At 37.3% G+C, this 25,390-nt stretch overlaps 1 protein-coding gene across 6 annotated transcripts in view; it reads left to right on the top strand.

Moving 5' to 3' along the window:
* LOC133516567 (protein madd-4) overlaps positions 1-25,390 on the top strand; it is a 651,682-nt gene that overhangs the window by 568,768 nt on the left and 57,524 nt on the right. For all 6 annotated transcript variants that reach the window (XM_061849565.1, XM_061849564.1, XM_061849563.1 and 3 more), the window contains exon 8: positions 18,708-18,852. In XM_061849565.1, coding sequence (XP_061705549.1) covers positions 18,708-18,852 — 145 coding nt within the window. The remainder of the gene's footprint in view (positions 1-18,707; positions 18,853-25,390) is intronic.

Raw genomic sequence — 25,390 nt, 5'->3', positions numbered from 1 at the left:
GCAAAGCATCGTTTACTCTAGAGAGTCTTTGACAACATACAGATCACTAACTACAGGACAGCGGCAGATTTCCAATTGCTAATTGATGATAAGTATGTACGTGCGTTAGAAAGTTCGCTCCGTCGCATCTCAGCCACACAGTGCAGAGAGCGGACTGCGGCGGAGGTTGCAGCAAAGTTCAAGCATTCCAAATCATCATCATCCCGTTCAACCCTGTTTCGGTCTCGGCGACTGAGATTGTACTGGCTAGTGAGACGATCGTGAGCTCTCAGGTGGCTGGCGTAGCCTAATTTTTGCAGTAAATGTGCGGCCACACTCACCGCAAGTCAGCACCCCTCCGACAAAATTGTGGTTTATTACCGCAAGTGGTCGGGCCTTTAACTCGTCACGCTTCGCCTCGAGTTCCACTCGCCTCTGCTCTTCAAAGGCTTACACTTTTGTACTCACTGTATACTTCCACTTGGGCCGATCTTATGCCGAAATCTCCTACTGAGATGGTTCAATATCACATCTATTTTTCGTAAACTCGGTCATCCGCTCCGTGCAGGTCTCATAGGAGCCCAATTTAGATATAAAATTTGATGACCTTGGAGGTTGATTGGTGCCACACTGATTGGTGCATACAATTTACGAAATAAAGTGAAAATCGTGCGTGAGATCCACCAATTCGATCGTAACGGTCTTGTCAAAACCTTCAAAACCATACCAAGTTACTAAATCTGAATCAGGGCTATAACCGCCAAAATATAAGTACGTAAATTTCGAGCAACTATCTCTGCCACTCTAATTACGCCTCAATTTGAGTAAAAGAGAAAAATGCCTGAAATTTGCTTACTTCGGTGCACTGGCTCCAGGTAAAATTTAAAGAGCACTGTGTTTTCGACGTCTGTGTGTACTGAATCTCTTTACGAAGCCCCCGAGAGGCGAATTCAAAAGAGTTCTGAAGTGGCAATGAATTAATGCTTTCACGTTATAGGTCGAAACGGATACCTACAAAACCGCTTATTTTTTATTCATCAAATAAAAAAACATGGCGAAGCTTCAAGTGGTATACAGAAAGGGTCTATATTTGGATATAGTTAAGCGAAAAGGATCCATCCTACAAAATTTTGTAATTTAAATAAATGACTTTTCCTTCTGTTAAAAAGTTCAAATTCTTTTGACAGATTTTTGTGGATTTTATCATTTGCCTTAAATTATGTCCCCGTCAGGAAATTATAAATAGGTTGTAAAAAATGTTTTTTTTTTTTTGTTTGGCTAAGGTAAAGTATTTTAACATATCAAAATTATTTTTGTTGTGTTATTTTTTGTCCCCAAAAATGTGACGGAGTTTAGCTTTTTGTCTGAAAATTTTATTTTTTAACTGTTTTCATGAGAATTATAATCTACAGCTAGAAAGACATGCAATAACACTTAATTTTTTTTTATTTTTTTGACAAAAAGACAAAAATAGAAGCGTGACAGAGTGGTCAGAAACAAGACGAAAAGAATTTTGATCCAAATACAAAATGTATGCACGTGGATAGATATTATGTTATGATTTTTGTGTCTATTATTTAATTTCATTAGTATCTGTATTACACCTGTTGGCAAACTTTAAATAAATCAATAAATACAAAAGGACGACCGGTTTGGCCTAGTGGGTAGTGACCCTGCCTACGACGCTGATGGTCCCGGGTTCAAATCCTGGTAAGGGCATGTATTTGTGTGATGAGCATGGATATTTGTTCCTGAGTCATGGGTGTTTTCTATGTATCTAAGTATTTATATATTATATATATCGTTGTCTAAGTACCCTCAACACAAGCCTTATTGAGCTTACTGTGGGACTTAGTCAATTTGTGTAATAATGTCCTATAATATTTATTTTATTTTATTTTTTATTTTTTATTTTAAAAGGCATTGGTAATAATCGCCTTATGACGTGATGAGCTTTGTGCTTCGGATTCAATGTTCTTCTTTTGTTTGTTGGAGATATAATTCTGCTAGTAATATTTACAAGTAAATGCTGATTATTTGCTTTGATTCATTAGCAATAAGTATTGTACTTTGTAAGATTTTAATTTGAATGCAAAATGAGTAATAATTTTGTTACATCATTTTTTTTAATCGCCGTTCTAATTACTAGTTTCGTCTGCGTAGAATAAATAAATAAATCAATATTTGCGGACAATCTTGCACAGATCCACCTAGTCCCAAACTAAGCAAAGCTTGTACAGTCAGCATCAAAAGTAGCGGATGAAACAACGCGCCAAAAGTATCTGATATTCCGGATAACTTTTCCAAATATAGATAAATTTCTAAAGTTCGCGTCCAAAAGCATATCTTTTACAGCCTTAGTTGTTCTATATTAAGGACATCACTTTTTGTTAAGCTGTTACGGAATGGTAGATACTTATGAAACGTTATTTGATACGCTACTTTTGATGCTGACTGTACTATGCGTACTAAGGCGACGGCGATATACATGCGTATATGGATAAATACATACTTATATACATAGAAATCATCCATGACTCAGGTACAAATATCTGTGTACATCATACAAATAAATGCCCTTACCGGGATTCGAACCCGGGACCATCGGCTTCATTAGGCAGGGTCACTACCCACTAGGCCAGACCGGTCGTCTAATGATGTCATGTCTGAATGATGATGATGATGTTAAAAACTAAACCTATTCCCTTTTCCGGATCTCAAACTATCTCAAAGTCCATTTCATCTAAATCAGCTCAGCGGTTATAGCGTGAAGAGGTTACAGACAGACAGACAGACAGACGGACAGACGGACAGGCGGACAGAGGGACAGACGGACAGACGGACAGACATAGTTATTTTCGTATGTATTTACAATATTAGTAGAGATTTAATTGATACTTCTATAATTTATTTGTTGATCGAACTTCAAGGAATGAATTGTTAAACCACCTTGCGAGTTGTTTTGAGTTAAGAAACCGGCATCAAAAGGAGAATCTTCCTGAGTTCCACATTTTCAACTTGTGACTTAATCATTTGCATATTCCAAAGTTACCGTCTAACAACGAAATGGAACGGAAATTGTGGAACAACTCGCAAAGTAGGTTGGAATAAGTTTTTGTTACAATTTAATTTTCGACACAAGCCTTTTTACATAAAGTAAGGGGCCTATTTGATTAGAGAAACTGACTGTGGCATCCAAGTTACATTTTTCTAAGAATACATTGATCCTGATGGCAATTTATATACCAAGTGGACCATATATCATACTCGTATCCTCTAGAGCATAAGTAGTTTAACTCTATATCACGTTATTTTGTGCAGTTAAAAATTATCTTGGCTTAATAAAAAATAAATTGCAAAAACAGGGTTGACAACCTGTCTGGCTTAGTGGGTAGTGACCCTGCCTATGAAGCCGATGGTTCCGAGTTCAAATCCTAGTAAGGGCAATTCGTGTGATGATCATGGATATTAAATGTTTAAGTATTTATAATATATAAATCATTGTCTAAATACCCACAACACAAGCCTTATTCAGCTTACTTTGGGACTTAGTCAATTTGTGTCATAATCATAATGTCCTTTTTTTTGGTTACATTGTGTCCCACTGCTGGGCAAAGGCCTGCCCGGTCTTCCGCCGCTCGTCACGGCTTTGTGCATGCTCCCGCCAGTCACCACAAAATGAGTCCAGGTCGTCTCGCCGTCTCGTTTGTGGCCTGCCTCTGCCTCGGGTGATCTGTGGTGCCCATTCGGTCGCTATTTTGGCCCATCTGTCCGGGTGCATCTTACAGATGTCCTATAATATATATTTTTTTATGGCTAATATTTCCTTCTTTTTTTAGGGCTGTCTGTCTGTCTGTCTGTCCGAGGCTTTGCTCCGTGGTCGTTAGTGCTAGAAAGCTGAAATTCGGCATGGATATATAAATCAATAAAACCGACAAAGTCGTACAATAAAATATAAAAATTTAATTTTTTTGAGGGTACCTCCCCTACACGTAAAGTGGGGGTGAATTATTTTTTTTGCTTCAACCCTACAGTGTGGGGTATCGTTAGAAAGGTCTTTCAAAACTAATAGGGGTCTTCGACAAACATTTTCTGATAAAGTGAATAGATTCGGAGATAATCGCTCCGAAAGAGAAAAAAAATGTGTCCCCCCCCTCTAACTTTTGAACTATAGGTTCAAAAAATATGAAAAAAATCGTGGAAGTAGAGCTTAAGAAAGACATTAAATGAAAACTATAGCGGATATGATCAGTTTAGCTGTTTTTGAGTTATCGCAAAAAGTTGCTCCCATAGTAAAAAGACTTACTTTAATTAGGTACTGATTTTGCAAATTTGCCTATTTGTTTAACTCGCGTGAAAGGTACCGTTTCATCCCTTGGTTAACAATTTACTATACTTTAAGCTCCAGTTTCGCTTATTGTGACGGAAGAGTAACTACGGAACCCTACACTGAGCGTGGCCCGACATGCTCTTGGCCGGTTTTAATAGGTAAGCCTGTCTTACTGTTCCCATACACTACACTGCCAAGACTCGAGTGCGGAGAAAATTTAATTATAATTACAAACTCTGCTTTGACGAAACATTAAGACGGTTTGTTATGTTACGAAGTTCCGGAATAACGCTGTTTCTGGTTTGTCTCTGTACAATCTGCGTCAAAGGTAGCGTATCAGACTATGCGCTAAAATATCTACCTTTCTTTGTCTAAAAGCTTACGACGAAAGAGGATGACCCGGGCGAAATCGCGTTTTCATACAAAGGTAGTCCTCATTTCCCTCTCGAAATATAAACATTATTGACTATATTGTGACACAATTTTCTGTATATCGACCACCCCTATGCCTCCCAAATGTTATAGATTTTGTTAAAAAAAACATATATATATATATGCCCTATCGATGGTTAGAAGGTTATCCATTAATTACTGGGCACCCTGTACGTATAATAAATCAGAGAAATAAAAAATGACTCCACCAATATAGCTAACTCATTGACATATATATCTAATCTCCTTACGGGAACTAAGAATGCCGCTAGTTCAGTGGTGTCACTCTCGAATTCGAGCCAATCGTGCAGTCTAACGCAGCTAGTTGCGACCAATCGCGCGCGTGATGCGAACTCATCAACCAATCGCGTTGCGGCGTTAGACTGCACGGTTGACTCAAATTCGTGTGCGTGACACCGCTTACCCCATTCTTATTGTCCGTAAGGCCCGCGCCCTTAGATTTATATCTGGACTTAAAAAGCATATGGTCGGATCTAGTAATATCAAGGTTTCCAGGAGAGCAAAAATAAAAACTAATAATGATTTTGCCAATAATTTACTCAATTTACATGCGATAAGTCCGTTTTTTTCTGTCATCGAAGGCAAGCTATTATACGTTTTATTTAATTACATTTTGCATACACTTCTCGTTAAATACATTTTTTAATCATATTTATATAAATTTATCACACGAATACAACTTTATGCCTGAAATAATCTAATTTACCGTAGTTGACACGTACGTTATGTTTACATCCGACTTAATGCCAGCAATTTTTATTGCTCAAGTCTGATTGTATATTAAAATATCGCGTTATGGTGTCATTATTTTTAAAATGCATATTACAATTTACAATTTACAATTTAATTCATAAACAAACTTGTACAAAAGAATTCTTAAAAAACTAATTTCATAAGCAAAAACTTGTACAAAAGGATACATGTATATAGTCAGATGTTATTATATTCTACATACGACATATTATGTCAATGAGCTAGCTACAAATTTTGTATACCAACAAAATGAAACAATGAATTGGTGGTTGTGAATAAATTGGATTTGATTGTGTTTGTCCAGCTACACAAACACCAGCCTACGCCGATACCGGTCGATACAGTAATTCGGATTGGCCCGATATAGGTACATTGGGAAAATATGGTCTGTATAGTAAATGAATTTAATATTAACAAGGTTATTAAGCTTGCGTTTGTTTAACGATCGTTAACGAGTATTGAAATGGGATGCTAATAATTTTCACCAAATTAAATTGCAACTTATAATTATAACAATTTAACATCTGATGTTTAAGATTATTGACTCATCATATAATTAAGTTATGGCGTGACATGAAACATTTTCAAAAAATTCAAAATACAAAATTCAAAAATTTACTCTGCAAGTAGGCCTCAAGGGCTCTTTTACAAGTCAATACAACATTTATAGTTTATTTTATAGTAACATCAATACATCATATAGTGACATGAAAAATACATAACAACATTTATAAATACAACAGCCAATACCTGGGTAAACATTACATTATAATAATCTTAAACATGTATTTTATACACTTTTTTATTTTTTTATTCTTTAACACTTGGAGAGCCTTTACACCTCCAAACCTCCAAATCTTATTAATGTCATAATTATTGTGTATTATTACTTTCTCAGACTGTGGGGACCTTATGCATCTCCAAACTTAATGTATTAATCGTGGAGACTATACGTCTCTGTAATATTGTATAATATTCTTGACTTGATACATACTAGTTATGTATTCTGTAGCATTAATTATTATTAGACTGCTAGCTTAACAGTTCAGACGCGATTTATTCATTTAGTATAAATTTTATTTTGACACTTGGAGAGACTTTACACCTCCAAATCTTATTAGTATTAGTACTCTGACATTGGGGACCTTTTACAACTCCAGATTTAATGTATTTGTAACCATAGAGACTATACATCTCTATTGTATTGTAGTAATTATTTATTTTAAAATTATTATAATGTTTACCCAGATATTGGCTGTTGTATTTATAAATATTGTTATATATTTTTCATTTCACTATATGATGTTACTATAAATGTTGTATTGACATGTAAAAGAGCCCTTGAGGCCTACTTGCAGGATAAATTTTTTAAATTTTAAATTTTGAATTTTTGGCGGTGGATAGGACATATTTTACGAAGGACAAAAAATTACCTAGCCAAGCAAGGGCTGACTTGGAAAATTGACGCACAATGGAAAAGGAGGCTGCATCAGTTGGTCTTGACTGGGCGGAGCTGGAGAAGACTACGCTGGACCTTGAGAATGGAAATCCCTTCTGAGAGCCCTATGTCCCTGATTAGGAATGACAGGATACCATCATCATCATTATCATATAATAAATAAGTTGAATACAAAAGAGGTATCTGGTTCATGCATTTTTGCTCCAAAATCCGGCAAGTTTTGGATATTTTTGACAACTGGGAAAAATGTAATGACTTAAGGTGAAATCCGTCAAATAGTGTAGGCTACCTGCCGATGTCGTACTGATTCAATGATCTGGTCTGAATCAGTACGACACGAATCACTGATCAAATTTTCTTTTTTATCCTTGTTCAATATATCAAATGTAAATGCATCTTATGTAAATAAAAACAACTTAGCAATATTTTTCAAAAGCTATTAAGAAAGCTATAAGAGTCCTTAATCATGCCATTTCCTGGTCATGTTAGCTTTATTTGTATTTTGTTAAGCGAAAACTCCTAATCTCCATTTTCAATTCTCCATCAAAGGGTTCAACAACAAATTTGCTAAGGAGCTCTTAGACCTCAAAAGACACAAAACCTGCGCGGTGACCAGAATATTGACTGGACACTGTAAGTTGAACAAACACATGTTTCAAATTGGGAAGAAACAAGACGCGACATGCAGGTTCTGCCATGAGTCAGAGGAGACTGCAATGCACATTCTCTGCTCCTGTGGACCACTAATGTCAAAACGAAGTACCCACTTAGGGCGGTACGTATTGCAACCCTATGAGGTACAGAACATTACGGCCCAAAGAATCTGGAATTTCCTGGATTCAACGGGCATCAGTAATGAACTTTAAAGGGCTGTCACAATAGATCACTACCTGGTCGACGTGGCACTCAATGACCCAAAAAACCACAATAATAATAATAATCTCCATTTTACTAATGAGTTAAGAACTAAAATAATGAATATTTTTTAATAGGGCGTGCCGAAGAATTAGACATTCATTTTGCAGCCCGGAATGGGAATTATAAATAAAGCCACATTTTGCTTCTTACGGTCTTTATTGTCCGAGATTTGTGCAGTTCAAAAACAAGAAAGCAAAACTTGCGCGTAATAATTATTAAAGTGAATAAAATCACAAAAGAATCAAAGAAAAAATCCCGCGTAAAGCGAAAAGCTTCATCCCGTTCTTTATGCATATTAGTTCCGAGTTTCTTCAGATAAAACTGAATAAAAGAGCTTTTTGTTTCAACGATGCAATTATTTCAACAATTTTTTTTTATTGTTCTGTTCCCTAATTAATAAAAAGTTGAGAAGTTAAAGCCTGAGTCTTTTAGCAATGTCATACAACCCAAACCTTTTAGTGCGATGCGGGCCAGAAGCTATGAAAAAGAATGGCATGTTATTGTAATAGGGGGTATGAATGCAATGTTCTGCCGCTAGAGTGCAGCTCTAGCACGTATTGTAAACCACAGAATAACTTCTACATACTATGCCTTAAACAGTTTGTTTACAGAGAGGCTACTGCGATACGCGAATATCGAAATTTCGTTATTCTGCCTTTCTATCGCTCGAATATGCGAGAGTGCGTACGCTCTTAGAGTAGGGGCGCTCTTTTCGCAGAGTTTTGCGTAATATCACAGATTATATAATAGTTCTGTGATATTCCTTATTACTTTGTGTGATTGCATATTTCACATAATTTTATTCCCGTCACTACTCAGTTAAAAATTGATGTCATTATTGAAGTATTCATTAATATTGATGGTATTTGGCCCGCAACAGGAGACCTGGCCAGCATGGCTTGCATTCTCGTGCGCGACTCCACACATGAAGTCGCGCACGATGGGTGTTTGCACGCGTGGATGTTTATTTTCGAGAAGTCTACAGGTAATAAAGAGTCTAGGATATCCAATAGCCATTAAAAGCTGGTTGTCAATAACAACCTGACAGAATCTTTTAAAAAGATAAAGCCGGTAGTCATCTTATATTCCGATACCAATATCGAGATTAAACTCTTTTCATCAGTTTCTTAAAAATACTTGAAAGGAACAATTTCTTTCTAGAAAAATGTGGTTGTTGCGACAAATAACTAGGGGCTCATGTTCCGGGCCACATAGTTTTAATTTTAAAAACGAGAGCAAACATGCTAGACAAAGGCCTGGCGCCGACGACTGCCGGTGAGGGTGGTACAAGTTAGGGGATAGCGAGATTTTAGAGATAGGGTCTTGAGATTGAATAAGATAGTATAAGCTAAGCTTAAGAGCTTATAGAGGCTTTGGGTTACCTATATTTTACTCAGTATATCAGCATTGACACACTACCAAGCGATCACGACTTAGGATATTTTGTTTTATTTATAATATTTTGTGTTTCATCATGTTTTTACCCACTTGTCAAACCATAAATCAACAAACGTCACATAAGATAATTTAACTACCGTTTGGAATTTTACACGGGAAGTTGTCGGCTATTATATTTTTTTTTTTGCGAATGTGTATCGTTTATTATTACTCGCCCGCACTTTGTTACGTCAAATTAGGTGCAGCTTTAGCTTAGACGGCCTCTAATATGATCCCATACAAAATACTGCATTTTTTTATATACAATTTGGCGCATACCTGAGACGGTAGTGAGTTTAACACTATTGAGCGCCAAAGAGGATTTAAATTTTGATTATTAAAATAAAAGGAAGGGGTAAAAGGTTATGTTCAGTATTTCATTTTGCCGAATTTAGATATCTCAGTCTCGAAACTCTCGAACGTGGTACTTATACACGGCGACTCTTGGCGGCTCTAACCAATGGCACTTGAACCCTCTCTGTTGTCCAAAGGACCCTAAGTTAGATATATAAATCTAGAGTCCTTACTTACTTTGTATTAAAAAAAAACCATACTAATGATGAATGATTTGATGAACTTCATTAAAAAATCAAGGTTTCTGCAACGCCTATTCTTTTATCTTGCTCCATCCCCAAGCCTTATTATTTCGCGTCCCCATTCCCTGATGATGTCAGGTCGGCTCCGACATTGTGTCACGAGGTTTCAATTCGCATTTTTTTTTCTTTGTTTAAAAAGGTCTTTCCACTGTGTCGGTATTAAGAGCATTCTTATGGAAACAGTTATTGGAATGGCTTCTATAGAAGGTTTCTGAATAGGCTTGGGAGAAAGGGGATTTTTCTGGTTTCTAAGCTATGGACTCTTTAACAAGAATATGGCGTATATTCTTGTTAAATGAAAGATGCAGCATATATGATATAATATAATTTATTTATATCACAATATACAATTTCACTTAAAACTACGCGTGGTAAATTCTTAGGAATTCATATTGTGATCGTCTGTTTGTTTTACAAGGTTTTTTTATACAATGTGAACAAACATTTTTTGGGGGTCTGTGTACTTAGCAGGAAAAAGTAGAACAAAAATTTTTTGACGCCAAAAATTTTTGGCCATTGGAGGGTTGGCTGACTTGGATGACATGCACCATAGAAAAAAAAAATTCGCGTCAAAAAAATTTTCTTCTGCACTATTTTTGTTACACGATAGATGCTTCATACTTCAGAAATGAGGATTATTTCGCATTCATTTGTGTTTTATTTATGTAACTTCCTGAATTTCTGGTTTTTATATCTTTCCTGAAGGTGCGTGGTGCTGTTTATTTTTATAGAAAAGATATCACAGTTGATCACATTGTCACTTCGTTCGGGTATGCTCCATTTGGGATTTCTGCTTCAACCATCACATTTTTGCCGCCACTGACTTGTTATAAAGTTAGTACATCTCGTGCCCCACATGTCATAACTTCATATAAATAAATAAATAAATATTATAGGACATTCTTACATAGATTGACTAAGTCCCACGGTAAGCTCAAGAAGGCTTGTGTTGAGGGTACTCAGACAACGATATATATAATATACAAATACTTAACCCTTTTCCAGGCCCCACCAATCTACAAAGTTTTCCCAAAAAATCCAAATATATTCCAATTAATCCAGCTTTGATGATTTATTTGAAGACAAGTCACATTTCCAGAAACTGCAATCTAATTTAAAACTTAAATCGCAATGCTAAAGTGGAAATTGTAATGGCGCGTATGTGGTCGATAAATCGTACTATGCCTGGAAAATGGTTGAATACATAGAAAACACCCATGACTCAGGAACAAATATCTGAGCTCATCACACAAATACATGCCCTTACCGGGATTTGAACCCAGGACCATCAGTTTCATAGGCAGGATCACTAACCACTAGGCCAATCCGTCAATATCAAGTCTTGGTTTTAGTCAGGTTTGTTTACGTACAATTTTTGACGTGGCATTGATGACACTTCATTACGGCGGCGAAACGGTTAAGCCTTTAGTAGGTACCATACCTACTCAATAAATTAAATTCTATCTCGTGGGCAACATTTCCCCGATACTTATAAAGGTGAACATATCTCAAAGACCCTCAAAAAAGGTCACCATCCAATGTCATTATTATCCTTTACACCGCCATCTAACTTGAAAACTGAATTAGTATTCCAAGAGTACACGGCGGGTCGGATTATGCAAATATGCAAACGATGGTACGAAGTCGCCACTTAAATAATATATGAAATTATGCAAAATGCTGAAAGAATTGGGGTAGTGGTCGTTCAGGAGTTATATCACTTTCGAGGCCTTCTGGGCCTGTAGTGTTTTAGGTGAGTTACTATTGATGGGAGTTTTGGAGAGTACGGTCTGGCGAAATGGCGAAAGGTAAAAAAAGATCTGTGCTTTGGTGGACAGGAGGAGGAATATTTATTCGATAATTAAATATTTATTATACAAAGCTTACAATTTAACTATTTGAACCGTGCTTCTAAAAACTCTAAAGCTATATTAGAATACAGCAAAAAAGATATTTTAAATTTTTGGGTTACGTAAATTTTATATTACTTTCTATATCTGCCTTTCTTGTTGAAAGGCTTTCTAGCCTTTTAACGAGAAAGGCTAAAAACTAAAAAACTTTTACAGTAAACCAGCCACTCAAAGTAATTTATTTTTGTTTAAATACATAATTACCTTTTACTAAGAATTTGTTTAGAGAGTTCGTTAACACAGAGTTTCGAAACGACTTTCATTATAATATGCAGCCCAAACTTACGTTTACATTACAATATTCCTTACTGTCACATAAACATGTAAATAATCAAAAACGAAACACATCACACCCGGATCAGTATCAAAAAACTCCACCCGTCGTATTTGATCACATTAAAGCTCAAGCAAAAAAACCTTTCAGCCACCAAACAAACATTTCGCTGGCAATTATCTTCAACTTTAAATCCTCTTAACCAGTCAGGATCGATTACTCGCACTTGCTCTCTCATACGGCGTTATATTCTGGGGTAAAAGGGACGGGTTCATCCTACTTTATTATGATAATCGGAAAATTCGCCACATTTGTGTGGCAGCGGCTCGATTCGAGCTCGTGAATAAACGATGAGCAGTGTCACTGCTACATATCGGGGTAATTTATAACTGGCGTGGGGTGAACTGATTTTTGGATGCTGTTAAGTATTAAATGCGGAGGTCTTTTTTATGTTTGCTTTTAAAAATTAGTTGTAAAACGAAAAAGGACGAAATTTGCTCGTATTTATACGACTAACCTGAGAGAGCGTAATTATGGCAAGCGACAATGTGGTATGCTTTGCATGAGAACGCCACATATTTTCATCTTGTAAACACAAGTTTATTGTACAGTCACGGACTTTAATTGTTGAGCCATTTAGTGTTTACTTTACATCGGACATTTCATACCGTTAGTACCGTAAAACCACCCAACTATAGTCCAAAGCTCCCAACTATGGTCCACAAATAAACTCAATTTTTCTCGTTTAGGTGTGTATTTTACTATATTTTTGTAGTAAGTTATATACATACTTTGTGTCTAAGGCAAAGTATGTTTATAAATGGAAGATAAGAACTAGGAGTAAACCACAAGGAACATTGGTATAGATACTTAATTTCCTTTCGAACTTGTGGACCATAGTTGCAGCATTGGACTATAGTTGTGTAGTTTTACGGTATTGATAATCAAATTAGCTTAAACCCTAAATTGATTAACGATTAAAATCTGACCGTACCTTATTGAAGTATATTTGGGACGTTTATTTTTAACTGCTGTCTCTTATGTGCTGGTACTCGATGTTCCGGAAAAACACGTAGTATTTCATATTTAAGTGTCCCGGCGGAAGCTTGCTCGCTCTTCATATCATTTTCGCCGATACATTCAGACTGTATATCATCGTGACAGAGTATAATAGTTCAGAAAGTTAAGTATTTTTACTACCCCTCGACTGTAATGGTTGAATTATGATTTCGTATAGCAAACTATAATTGCGTACTTTTCATGTATGGGCTCCCAACTTAAGTACCCGGACCCGGGTACGTCTTTAAACTACGTCCAAAAGAGAGGTATGGGCATTGTGAATGTCATCTCGCTTTGTGTGGTAGGGCACAGCCAGTGGATGTCATTCCAGATCTAGAGCAGAGCCCAACTGGGGAAGTACCTCCACCTTACAGAAAACAGCAGCCAAATAACACTAGATCCTACTCATAGTGTTGTGTTCCTGCCGGTGAGTAAGGTTGCCAGAGCTCAACGAGGGGGGGAGCGGGTTTTTAGGGTCGACAACGCGCATGTAACTCCTCTGGAGTTACAAGCGTACATAGGCTACGGAGACTGCTTACCATCAGGCGGGCCGTATGCTTGTTTGCCACCGTCGTATTATAAAAAAAGTATATTATTCATTTCGATACTTTGTAGTCAACTAAAAAAATAAATGGCGAATCGGTGAAAATGATAAAAAAAATTGTATTATACAACACTTTTTTCTACGAGTCATCTAAAATAATACTTGTTTAACTATAAAACCTAAATAATAATAAAAATAATTAAGGAGGAAAAAAATTGTACAGAATACTATTTGATGCAACGCAAAATTTCTTGCAGTAATAAGTAAACCGTTATCACTCGTATTTTCTTCTGTCATTGGTTCTAACGATTAGAAATGTGCCGTTTCAGTAATTGCTTACTTAAATTAGGTACAGTCGCAATCAGATATATCCGAGCGTCCGAGATGGTCAAAAATATCCGAACACGCCTCTATTGTCAAGGCGTTAGGTGCGTATTCAGATATTTCTGACCACCACGGCCGCTCCTATATATCTGATGGCAACTGTACATACAGCTTAGCATAAACAATGAACCTATATTATGTAAAAGAAGTTTTTTTTTATACTAGTTATTATAAAAACTATTTAAAAAACTTGGTTCGTGTTATTTTTAAGTAAAATCAGCAATTAATAAGTGTATCACTTTATCACTTTATGACAGAAATTTATGTAGAAATTCTGTGTATTTATTAAGAGGCTGTCAATACCTAAAGCGCGCACACTGTCTATTTTGTATCGGAGTAAATGAGATAGCATTGTCGCATGTTACTGGGCCTGGGCAAGGGAATAATAAGAAAAATATTTAAATAAAAAAAAGTGAATTATTAGTGTAATATTTTACTCAACCACGGTTTAGATATAAATGTTTTGAAATTGTGATTTTAATTGCAGACCCATAAGTCAAAACAATAAAGACATAAAACCGTTTAATTGTGATTTTAAGACCAATCTTTGCAATTATTTTCTATCGAGCCGATTTCGTTCAATCATGTATCGAGTACAACCACGGTCTTTGAAATATAATTAATATGAACATATATTTTTCTTACTTGACTAAAACAAATAGTCTTTCTTAAAAAACTGTTTAAGTAACATCAATTTCAAGGACATTGGGTGTTGACAGCCTCTTAAGTCTATGGCAAAGTGAACCCACACACAGGAAGCGGATATTTGGACACATTACTACTTCACCTCGCTGAGTCGTCGCATGAATATGCTATAAGCAATCCTGCGGTTTTACAGCTTAGTTACTACAGAAAGTTATTTTAATATTATTATGTTTTTTTTACAGTTTTAATATTAACGGAGTCGAAAATTTGATTTGAATCAATGGAATTTAGCCTGGGGTAAAATAAAAAGTACGAATATGTAAGCAGTACCCCTAGTGTAACTTTGATCGACATCATAACCTGACGAACGCGTTTGCGTTACGTCTCATTTTGTATAGGATTTTGAGTTTCCAAAACGTCCCGCTTGGCGCGCTCTTTCGAAATCCAATACAAAATGAGACTAAACGCAAACGCGTACGTCACGTTTGGAAATCGAATTTATTTACACTAGGGGTACTGTTTTTATAATAAACTAAAACAATCATTTAAAATGAATTCTCGTAAAACTTTCATACCATCAGAATGAACACACACCTTTATAATATAATTATTATATTATATTAAGCAATAAAATCTACGATTCAATTCACAGCCATTTTCAATTTATTGAATACTCTTATTTTTCCTTTAATTTCAATATATGTTTTGATTTGTCAGCCAGGAGTACACTTTGTTCCTTCTGTTTGGAGAAAAGTTGCCTGATTACCTTCGTTCCAAATTCAAATTTGTTACTCCGCGCCCCGGCACTGATCTCCGAACCTCTCGTAGTCTTCAACATATTGTCCCTAGACATCGTACAGGTTTCATGTCGAATTCCTTCAACATTCAGGCAATCCGGCTGTGGAATGATCTTCCTCTTTCTATGAGACAAACCCAGAATAAATTCTCCTTCAAGCGCATGTTGCGCAAGCATTTGTTTGACAAGGTTCAAAGGTCGTCCTCATAATGTTTCACAATGGGAATATATTTATGTATGTATGTATAATTTTATATAATTTTGTGATATTTTTTTTTGTTATTTTACTCTGTATTCTAACCCTGCACCAACTAAGATCTTTCGGTTTGGCTCATGGTTGACTGGTAGAGAATGCCTTCTGGCATAAAGTCCGCCATTTGTACTCTTCATGTATTGTGCAATAAAGTTTAAATAAAAATAAAATAAATAAATAAAAAGTTATCTCACTTATGTCTTATGCGGTATATGCATATGCATACACCCTTTCAGTTTCTGCATATTCCACCTTGGTTTCCACGGTAAAACTCCTTTCATAATTTTCTTCGTAACATTTTTGTAGGTCCCGAGTGCTTCCTCTGTTTCCACAGAAACATTGATACCCCTTCGATTTTCAAAACGTAAGCTCATTTATGTCTTTAGTTATGTATACATACACCTTCAATTTCTCCACATTTAACCTCGGTTTCTATACTAAAACTCCTGGCATATTTTTTTCAAAAATACTGTCGTAGGTCGGGACCTAGCACTCGGAAGTGCTCCCCCTGTTTCCACAGAAACAGTGAAACCCCAAAATGTTCTCTAAGTGTTTCCTCTGTTTCCATAGCAGTATGCCATTCGTCACGTTAGCGTGATTTAGCGTTAGCTGTACTGATGCGATTCTACATTTCTGTTTGCTTAGAATTGGCTGCGAGTGTTTAATTTATGACAAGCTTTTAAGGGACTTATATGTCATTCATTTTCTATTCCACAGGCTGATAGATAAGAGCTACGAAAAAGACAACAGATACTACTACGTGAAACTCTTGTCTTCATATTTTCTGAAGATTTTTTGTAGTATCATAATTTTCTACAAAAAAAAAACAAATTTAAAAGTGGAAAAATTACTGCCTTGGTTGAGACTTGAACTCACGGCCTCTGGATCCAGAGGCCGTAATATTTTCACTTACAAATTTATTCTAAGATTAAATCCACCTTTACTTCTACAGATACAAAAATGTTTGCTATGTAGTGCTTCTTCTGTATATATACAAATACACGTCCTTTGTTTTGAAACAAACTTTCCTCTATAAAGTGTTCTCTCTGTTTCCACAACACGCTATTCGTCACGTCTCGCGTGATTTAGCGCTAACTGTTCTGACGCATTCTACATCTCTGTTTGCTTAGAGTTGGCTGCGAGTGTTTTATTTATGACGAGCTTTTAGAGAACTTGTCTCGTTCATTTATCTACAGATTTGTGCGTTTAAACTTTGATCTGGTTTCGATATTAAGTTCCTTACTGTATCTTAGGGTTCAGAGAGTGGAATTATTGAAAGATCTGGATAACAATACGGTTGCCAATAATTTGATTAGCAATCTTGAGGATTTTCTCAGTTCTTCGAATCAAGATTTTTTGACTTTTGCTTAATAGAAAAAAATCACGAACATAGGTCTATAAACGCACTTTAAAAATTTGTAACTATTTATGCACAAAAGTAACTTACAACAAGTTAAAATTCAAAAACATGATATCCGCGGGCCCAAACACGCACACATCCATCTCGATCATGCGTACGCTGAGTGAGAGTGAGAAAATCATTGTTTAAATTCTCCCAACTATGGGCCAAATTTTACTTGAATATTTTCGCTAAAGTGTGAGTTGAATTACGCATTTCTGAGGCAAAATATTTTTATAAATGGGAGAGAAATCGCTGACTTGTTAGGTCATCATTTGTCATGTTCAAATAAATTTTCCAAAGAATATGTTTTAAATTTTTCTTCCCTTGTATTTTCGGTATTTCACAATTAAACGAGGCAGCTAGGTCAGGAACTATGTTTTATGTAGTTTGTTCCTTCTTAGTATTAGTCTTTTGTATTTTGAACTTTCTTTTATTTTTGTACCAGTTTAAAACTCGTATTTAATTTGTACTGGTACGAATACACCGGGAATACGAGGCTAGTTTTTTTATATATTTTTTATAACACGTCGGCAGTCCCCCGAGAAACGATTTAGAACAGATAAACAGTCTCGGAACATTATTTCTCGACCGACTCCCAAAATCCTGCATACATTAGACCCGAAGTCACAAAAGCACTCACTTGATCCTGTGGGGATAGAAGCCTTTGTCAGTTTTGTCAGGTATCACTAAAGACATCTTCCACCCCAACATGGTAGATACTGTCAGTGTCAACATTCACTGCACAATCTAACTTCACAATATTGTTCTAATTGAATAAACATTTAAACTAGGTCTTAAATCAAGTAAAATAAATGAGGTTCTCAATAAAGACTATCGAAAATAAAGAAATACTCGTATGTTGGAACACCTACGATACAACTAATTATTTGAGAAAGTCAAACAAAAGGAAGATACCGAGCCAAGAAGGGTATTCAACTATTCATGGATCAAGTGAAGCATAAAGCGAATGTACAGTTCCCTAAATGAATTCATCATCTCCCTAAAGGTGCTGATAGCATTCGCAGTTTTTAAGTAGATTCGGTGAATTGTTCGTTGTAAAATTCTACGAATCTGCTTAATGTTCGATGTTCTGCTCGAGTGAATGCTCAAGTTTATCAGCACCTTAAAATATCAAACTCTAATAATTACTGTTTGGTCTCGTCTCTCCTTCAGCAAGCCAGTACAAATTATATCAAAATAAACTCAAATAGAGATCAGGTTGCAAGCGTATGATTGTGCCTAAGAATGATTGTAAGATCCTTTCTGTCTAGTTAGGGTTCCGTACCCAAAGGGTAAAACGGGACCCTATTACTAAAACTCCGCTTTCCGTCCGTCCGTCTGTCACCAGGCTGTATCTCATGAACCGTGATAGCTAGACAGTTGAATCACAGATGATGTTGTGTTCTATAACAACAAACACTAAAAAGTACGGAACCCTCGGTGGGCGAGTCCAACTCGCATTTGTCCGGTTTTATTTTATAAATACTGCATACTAACGATCCCATTTGTCTCCAGCGCGTCGGCTGCGACCTGCGCGTGGGCAGCACACGCCGCGTCGACGAGTGCGGCGTCTGCGGCGGCGATGGGTCCTCCTGCTCAAGGCCGAGATACCACTGGCTCGCTACCCCGGGATCCCTGTGTAGTGCTACATGTGGTGGAGGTATGTGATATCCTTGTCGCATGTCGCGTCGACGAGTGCGGTGGCGTCAGGTCCTTCTGCTCAAAGCCAAGTTACCACTGGCTCGCGTCTGGCTCTGGCTCCGGGATCCGTGTGCTCTGCGACGTGTGGTGGAGGTAAGTGTCCTTCTTCTTCTTCTTAGCTGAAAATAATTATTATATTACATATGATTTGAGGTCAGCCCTCTTTGTACGTTTACGCCACAGTGTACAGTTTTGTGTTGTATCCGTACCAATCTACTTCCACCAAAACTTAAGTCATTTTTGATGGTCTGACTCCGAGTCACGGGAGGTCGTCCTGAACCTGTTCTTCCCTCCGGGATAGCCATCACAGCTCTGTTCATGTATGTAGGTATATGTATATGTGTGTTAAAGAAACTAAGCAAATATAATAGGAGACTGTGCATAAAAACAGGTTCTGTAGCTTGATAGTCAGGCTTGCCTAGCCTACTTTAAAAGCCATTTTGACGATACATCACATGAGCTTAGGTAAATATTTTGGCAACAATGAAAATCTTACGAAGATTGATATATGCCCAAAACCAGGCAAATAAATAAAACAGTAATAAATAATAATATACTCGTCACGTCATGAATAAATGCCTTTACCAAAACCCAAATAAATATAATTTATATAGGCCATATTTTTGTAGACCGACCTAAGCCACAAACTAACCAAAGCTTGTATGAGTACTTGGCGACGGTATACATACGTAGATAAATACATGCTTATTTGCATAGAAAACACCCAAAACTCAATAACAAATATCTGTGTTCATCACACAAATAAATGCCCTTCCCGTGATTCGAACCCGGGATAAATAAAAATCCAAAATATCTCAAATTTTACAAAAGCGACAGTTGTAGAAAGTTAAAAATAATGAAAAATTTCTAGGACATTTTTGAAACTTTCCTTGGTAAGAAATCAAGGAACTTTTCATGGAATGGGGAAATTTCGATCCCCATAAAAGATATCCTTGAAGAATGTTAACAAATTCCAACACTTTTGGCACATCAGTATCCACAGCCGAGTCCGTCACCTAATTCAGAGGTAACTATGGCTACCTATACAATATGGTAACATACGGCCGTAATGGTTTTGGCTACAACATCACATACCTTTCATTTCAATGATAATTAACCCTTAAAATCAGCTTAGAATCTAGTATCACGGCCCAACAGTCTAGCTTTACAGCAATTTAGTAGGCCTGAATTGTTCGTACACCTGTACCCTTTCGTAACAAAGGTGTAAAGTCTATTGGGGTTATTACCAGTCATTTGACTCGAAAGTTACAAGCTATGAAATTTCCTTGAGGCATGATGGCGTTAGTGTGTAGTGTTTTATCATTCAACCCTTTATTAAAATATTGTTCTAAAATGTCAACAGAATTAAAAAAAAAACGCGGATGAAACATGACTATATTTTTTCTGTAACCGGAAAAACTGTGGGTGATTTCCAAAACCAGTAAATATGTTTTTCACCTGATTTAGAGTCAATGTACGATGAAGCCGTGATGCATATACGACGTGGGATAATTTTCGTATCCACTAGCGGCCCAAAGGCCTATAAAAAGGTCTTCCATTCCATTGTATGTATTATAAATCATTAATTTGATAAAAGAAGTGCATGGCCTTGGCAAGTTTTGATTTGATGGCTGAAGGATAAAGCAAAATTTACAAAAATAACTAACAACCGAAACTGACGACAAGTATCTAGATAAATGTTGCAGGTCCAGAATATCGTATTTTAATATTTATAATCAAATACAAAGTTAATCCGCCGCATGATTCCTCAAAAATTATGAAAAATATGATTTCAAAAATATTATGAGAAATATGATAATATATGATTTTAAACAATGAGAATATATCATCTAATTGTTATACATTATAGAGACAGTTTATCTCTTTCTGTTCAGTTATTAGAAAATGGTAGTAGTATACTTTTGATGCATAGTCGGATCCATTACTTTTGATACTAAATGTCCCTTAAATGTGGATTTTTTATTTATATACAAACATCGGTGACTTGTGGCAATTAAGTAGCACTAGTGATACGAGAAAGATACGTAATTTAAGTGTTTTGAAAAAAAAAAAAATTGAATTTATCTCGATCCTGAATAACCCCAACGCACCTTACCCTTTCCAACAAAAGCCTGACATCCATTCATCACCCGCACCTAATTAACAATTGAAACGCTAAAGGGCTGGGTCAGGAGATAATCTTTGAGAGATTACCTACCAGGAGCTACTTACTATAAGAATATACCGTAAGGCAAGATAGTTGCATAATTTAAAGGGGGAGTGAATTTTTATTTAATCAGGCGTTACTTTGCAATATTGCTTTAATATAACAGTCTTGAAATATTCACGGTTAGTTTCACTAGACTTAAATCGACCGGGACATAAACCGTAATTACCTTTTATATTGTTTTATCCGAATCGACCACGCATAGTTGTCACTGTGAGTGTGGTGTGCTTGGATAGACTAACAAGTGTGGACGCGACCAGCGGCAACATTGAAAGCGAACGCAGCCGACGCGCACAAATGAGGGTAGACCGAGCGCGGTCTACACAATTTTGACACTCATCCGCTATCTCAGTTAGCCGTGAACAAGATGCATACCCGTCGAAATATCGGGAGCTTAAAAACAATATAAAAGGTAATCACAGTTTATATCCCGGTCGAGTTAAGTCTATTGTTTTACTATTCCGCGAAATAACGTTCCCACGGCTCGTCGCATTTTAGCATTTTACCTATCACTACGTAGATGAAGTCTTGTTATGCCAGTTTTAAATGATTCACGGTTCGTTTCACTACACTTAAACCGCCCGGGATATGGACCATGATTACCTTATGTATTGTTTTCGAGCTCCTTATATGTCGATGCAGTTATATGCATCTTGTTCACGGGTAACTGAAGATAGCGGGTGGGTATCAAAGTTGTTTAGACCGCGCGCGGTCTACCCTCATTCGTGCGCGTCAGCTGCGTTCGCTTTCAACGTTACCACTGGTCGCGTTCACACTTGTTCACACTGAGCGAGCGGGCGGACCATCTTCGTTCCCGCGCCTAAGGAATACGATGCAGTCGCTGTGGTCGAAATTAGCTAGGACAAGAGAGAGAGAATGAATGTTTGGGAATAGGTTCGACAACGCGTACGAGTATGTAACTCCTCTGGAGTTGCAGGCGTACATAGGCTACGGAGACTGCTTACCATCAGGCGGGCCGTATCCTTGTTTACCACCGACGTAGTATATAAAAAAAAGCATACAATCGGCCCGATTCGAACTTTAAGATACGTTAAAAAATTCCTATAGATACGATATGGATTTATGATATCGATTATGGATTCAGAGTCAAAAGTGATGTTTCTTCATACCTAATTCTTAATTCTCAAGCGATGTCTTCACATCTCCTCATCGATTTTCACATGACGTCTCTCCTATATTATCCAATGGAATAAAACAAAATATCAAACTTCGTGCATTCCGACAAGGTTCAGAATCGCGCGCTGCACACCACAGGCGTGGCGTTCAAAAGGTTTATGTTTGCAATCTGTGCACTGTGCGGTCGAGGGTTACCGGCAAGGCCTTAATGGGATCTAATCGAAAACACTCGGACCGTTTTTAATTTGCTCCAGTGAGGGCAGGTAAGTGCCGTTAAGGTTAGGAAATAAAATACAATGAGGATATACAACAAAGACTTTACGTATATTTATGTTGGTGTTTCATATAGACGATGACGCGTGCCTTGACTCGTAATGTCATGTTATTAAAGGTTAGATTTGACAAATCTGCGCGTCATCGTGGGTGACACGAACTATACTAGCTTTTGCTTTTGACGACCGGTTTGGCCTAGTGGGTAGTGACCCTGCCTATGAAGCTGAAGGGCATTTATTCGTGTGATGAGCATGGATATTTGTTCCTGAGTCATGGGTGTTTTCTATGTATTTAAGTATTTATAAATATTTATATATTATATATATCGTTGTCTAAGTACCCTCAACACAAGCCTTATTGAGCTTACTGTGGGACTTAGTCAATTTGTGTAATAATGTCCTAAATAATTCAGCCTATATAAGTCCCACTGCTGGGCACAGGCCTCCTCTCATGTGCGAGAGGGCTCGGGCTATAGTCCACACGCTAGCCCAATGCGGATTGGGGACTTCACATACACCTTTGAATTTCTTCGCTGATGTATGCAGGTTTCCTCACGATGTTTTCCTTCACCGAAAAGCTAGTGGTAAATATCAAATGATATTTCGTACATAAGTTCCGAAAAACTCATTGGTACGAGCCAGGATTTGAACCCGCGACCTCCGGATTGAAAGTCGGACGTCATATCCACACGGCCACCACCGCTTCTATAATATTTATTTATTTATTATTTTGCGTATGACTTCGCGTAGGAGTCAAATTACTTTGTCAATCTTGTTGATAACATGTGCCTTTCTTATCAGTTTTTGAAGGATAAAGTGAAATTTATGAACTGGTGTAGTGAAAGTTTATTTGCTTTACGACGTTTGGAGATTTTTCGTCGTCGTAGAATAATATTAAATGAGAATGAAACTCCGTTTGTATGTGAAGGTGAAATTCGGCCGAGCTTGCTACGGAATCTTAATAATAATAATAATAAGCCCGCAGGGCAGCTTGTGGCGAGCTGTTGGGGAGTAACGACCCCACGGACCCGAGTGTTCCCGAGAGTCGGTCAGGGTCTCCGTCTCCGGCGTGTCTTCGTCGGTCGGAGTGGACCCCAAGGGGACCCGCAGGACTCTCAGCTCTGGCTTGCCTTCATTGGCCGTCCAGAGAGGAGTCGTTAGAGCTAAATGCTCCAGGGGTGGAAGTGAAAACTTGCATAAGACGCGAGTTGGCACAGTGGCTGTTATCAGCCACTGGGTAGAAAGCGGCGTACACCTCTCGACATCCCTAAGCCGCTCACACCGGTGTTGCTCCTGGTCGTCTTCACGACGGCATTTTCAGGGGCCCATCTAGTGGGCGGCGAGTCACCGCCTGCCTCGATAACTAGTGAAAACATTGTTATGGCAGGTGTCCGGACGTTTTTGCAATAACCCAGTCTCATTGTCCTCCCAAACTTCAATCCATAGACCGTTATACAGTAGCGAGTGAGAGGAGAGTCGAGGCGCTCTGCCAACTGCCTCAGAAGGCCGTTGCTGCTGCCCCGCATACGATTCAGCAGTGATCCAACTCTTTTTCTCCTGATGGCGAAAATAATAGCTAAAACTCTAATTGGCTCGTAGGCCATATTATACCCACGTTTAGACGATTACGAACACTGACATAAATGTACTATGCATTAGACAGGCTATAGAAAACAAATTGTGTCCGCCATTTTTGGCGTTTGACGTTTGTCACTAAGCTAAAGAATAAGCATAGGTGGCCAGAGGCAAAACTGTTATGGCATCATCATCATATATTTAAGAGTTAGGCAGTGTCTTACCTGAGCGAATAACTCGCGAACGCGAAGCGGCGCGGGTGAATTCAATCCTTTGATACCTATGGAAGTGTCCTACGTGGGCCATCTCCGAACTCCGAATGCCGTTGGGCCGCCGCGTCGCGTCGCATTCGCGAGTCATCGCCCACGTAAGCCGCGCTGTTAGACTCTTGTCGGTGGAGCGAGCGAGCGAGTTATAACAACTGTTCATTTTCTGCCTACATACTCACTGTACAGAATCTAGTTTAAATGTATTTGTTTCCTTACAAGTGTATTCAAATTGTTTTACATATGTGACACTGACAACATTAAAATTTATAAAAGTAGTCATGAAACTCTTTCAATTTCTCTCGACGACGATTCTCGTACTCGTAGCAATCGCGTTTGTAGCATAAAATACTTTTTGAATATAAGAAATACGCCACAAAAAATTACGAGATGAAGATTAATATATCATTATTGTGTATATCTTCTGCAAACAATAAGGTAGGTAATCATTAGTACCTACGTGTTATATCTGCGAAATGTAATCTATGCGCCAAAGAAAATGGCGTACCACCGCGAGTGTATAAAGTGACGTCTCAAAATAATCTAAATGAGTTCAAAACAAGAGTTTTTTTGCAGTGGATTGTTATTATATTGGTTTGATTGTTTCTTGATATTATTAGAATACATTGTCATAACGCACAAAGGCATTTTTAGTCTTTATTATTTTTTTTTAAATTTGATTACATGTGTGGCATCTCGCCAGTAGTCGGAGACGTACTAAACTAAACGCAATGAAGTGCCGGCACTTCATTGAAATGCGGAAACATTTGCCGATGCTAGTACTATACCACAATGATTACGAAAGCCGGTAATAGCCATTTCCTAATATTAATTAACAGTAAACATCGTTCTAATTAAAACATAATAGACTATGTAGCTCTATTTGTTTACCTTGACTAGACTTGTTTAGACGTAAGTACGTAACCAATCGTATGGAAGTTAGACAGGTGAAATACGAAATAGATCTGATATATCAGTGTCAAAAGTGACGTTTCTTCAAACATAAACTTCTCTTTACAC

Source organism: Cydia pomonella, chromosome 3, assembly GCF_033807575.1.
Source record: "Cydia pomonella isolate Wapato2018A chromosome 3, ilCydPomo1, whole genome shotgun sequence".
Taxonomy (NCBI): Eukaryota; Metazoa; Arthropoda; class Insecta; order Lepidoptera; family Tortricidae; genus Cydia; species Cydia pomonella.
Note: the sequence above shows the minus strand (reverse complement) of the source record. Positions and strands in the feature narration are given on the sequence as shown.